The sequence below is a fragment of the Acyrthosiphon pisum genome, chromosome X (genome assembly GCF_005508785.2).
Source record: "Acyrthosiphon pisum isolate AL4f chromosome X, pea_aphid_22Mar2018_4r6ur, whole genome shotgun sequence".
Taxonomy (NCBI): Eukaryota; Metazoa; Arthropoda; class Insecta; order Hemiptera; family Aphididae; genus Acyrthosiphon; species Acyrthosiphon pisum.
Genome location: NC_042493.1, coordinates 100707684 through 100709644, shown reverse-complemented (window position 1 = coordinate 100709644; position 1961 = coordinate 100707684). Strand labels below are relative to the sequence as shown.

At 29.0% G+C, this 1961-nt stretch overlaps 1 protein-coding gene across 1 annotated transcript in view; it reads right to left on the bottom strand.

Moving 5' to 3' along the window:
• Positions 1-784: 784 nt before the first annotated feature.
• Positions 785-1961, bottom strand: part of LOC100570582 (membralin-like) — an 18779-nt gene continuing 17602 nt past the window's right edge. The window contains exon 9 of the mRNA XM_008182453.1: positions 785-833. Within this exon, the coding sequence (XP_008180675.1) occupies positions 785-833 (49 nt within the window). The remainder of the gene's footprint in view (positions 834-1961) is intronic.

Genomic DNA, 1961 nt, shown 5'->3' with positions numbered 1-1961 from the left:
TTGAGTGAGTTATGAGCATTTTGAATTTACGCTATAGGTATATATTTAATTTCTTATAGGTATATGTATATATAATATCTCAAAAACAGTATTTTTATGTAAGCTGTAAGGTTTACAGAAAATGCTAACACGAAAATTCTGTGAAAGCTTTAAGTACCTATTTATTTGCTTTTAACCAACCTAAGTACCAACCATATTTTCTATTAGAAACTCTTTTCAAAGTTGATAATAAAAGAATTTTATTTTTAAAAATACAAGGATATACAGAAAAAAAACAAACAAACACATCATTGTAAAATTAATACGTCATATTATTAATTGTTTTGAATCTAAAATAATATATTATATACTATAAGTTCTCAAACGTACAAAAATATTATTTTACGGAATAGCAGTAAAGGTTTAAAAGCAGTTTAAAGGTGAAAACAGCCCTGAATGTATTCATGTATTACATAATACTGTAATGCATCTAAGGCATAATTACGATGGAGAGGGGTGGAGGAGGGGTTCGGGCGTCATATCCCTGAATGAATTTTTTTTTTTAAACTGGTGAACCCATATTTATGTACCTACTTATTAAATTATGTAAATATTAATAATATTTTAATAAGACGTTAATACAGCATATTTATACATATTATATTTATAGAATATTAATACAGCATATTTATAACTGGATGGAAAAAAGTTGTTATCCCAGCCGATAGTCATATGTGCTTGATGTATACAAATTTATTATGCATAAATGTAATACTAATTCAACAAGTGCTAACTATAAACCAATTTACATGGTATTATCATTCAAATATTTAGGAATAACGATAGATTCCCACCTGAAATGGTCAAATCATATACATAATGTTAAAAATAAAATGAAAAGTTTAACTACTCTATTTTACAAAATTCGTTTTCTAATTAAAATAGTTATAAGACAATTATACATGGAATTATGTAATTGAGTGTTAACATGTTAGAACTCTAGGTACACACTTGTATACTTGTTTAATCCAATATAATATAAAATAATGTAGCCGTAGATACCTATCTAAAATAAATAAAAAAAAACAAAATTGGTTTAAAAATAACATAATAATGCCGCTATATTATATCGTGGCTCAGCGCACAAATATGGTGCCCCGTCATTTCAATTAAGAGCTTTTATACAATATTATGATTTGGGAAGTCAGACTGCACTGAGCTTTGTGTGGGGGTCGAGGGACAAGTGTTGCATAACATAATATTATCTACCGTTCTGTATTAATCGCGCGATAGCTTATAAATAATAATAATCATACCCATAAAGATATGTTGATCGACTAAGGGCCAGTAGTAATAATTGTGGGAACGGGTATGCCCACAACAATAATAAAGCCTGAAAATTCTGTGATGGTACATAGTATATGATCTAATATGAAATAAGCATTTCTACTAAAATTTCAAAAATTACAAATAAAATATTTCAACGGTGGGGGTTCTGTTGTCAACGTTAAAACGAACATTTTATATATTAGGTATATTGAACCAGATTCTAATGTAGGCACCTACTATATGGTTGCCATATTGTATATTAACTTAGGAAATTATGTCTTTCTTAAGAGGACGTTACACCCACATATGTTGTCTCCGTCTTACAAAATGTACAACATAGCAAAACTGTTTTGTGCGAGAAAGAACCGAGAACCACTGAAAAATTACGAAAAACTGCTAAAAATGGGATGTTAATTTCTAACGCTTTGTCTATCACCTTAGAAACGAATAAAATATTATCTATACTATTATATATTTATTAAAATGGTAAGAGTTTTCTTGGACCGCGCTAACCGAGAAAACTACTGAACCGATTTGGCTGAAATTTTTTACTGTTATACTTGACAGTCTGCTGGGAAGTCATAGTACCACTTTTGTTTAAAAAAATCCCCCAGAAAAGTAGGAAATATGGATGTCCAAAAATACAACAATGG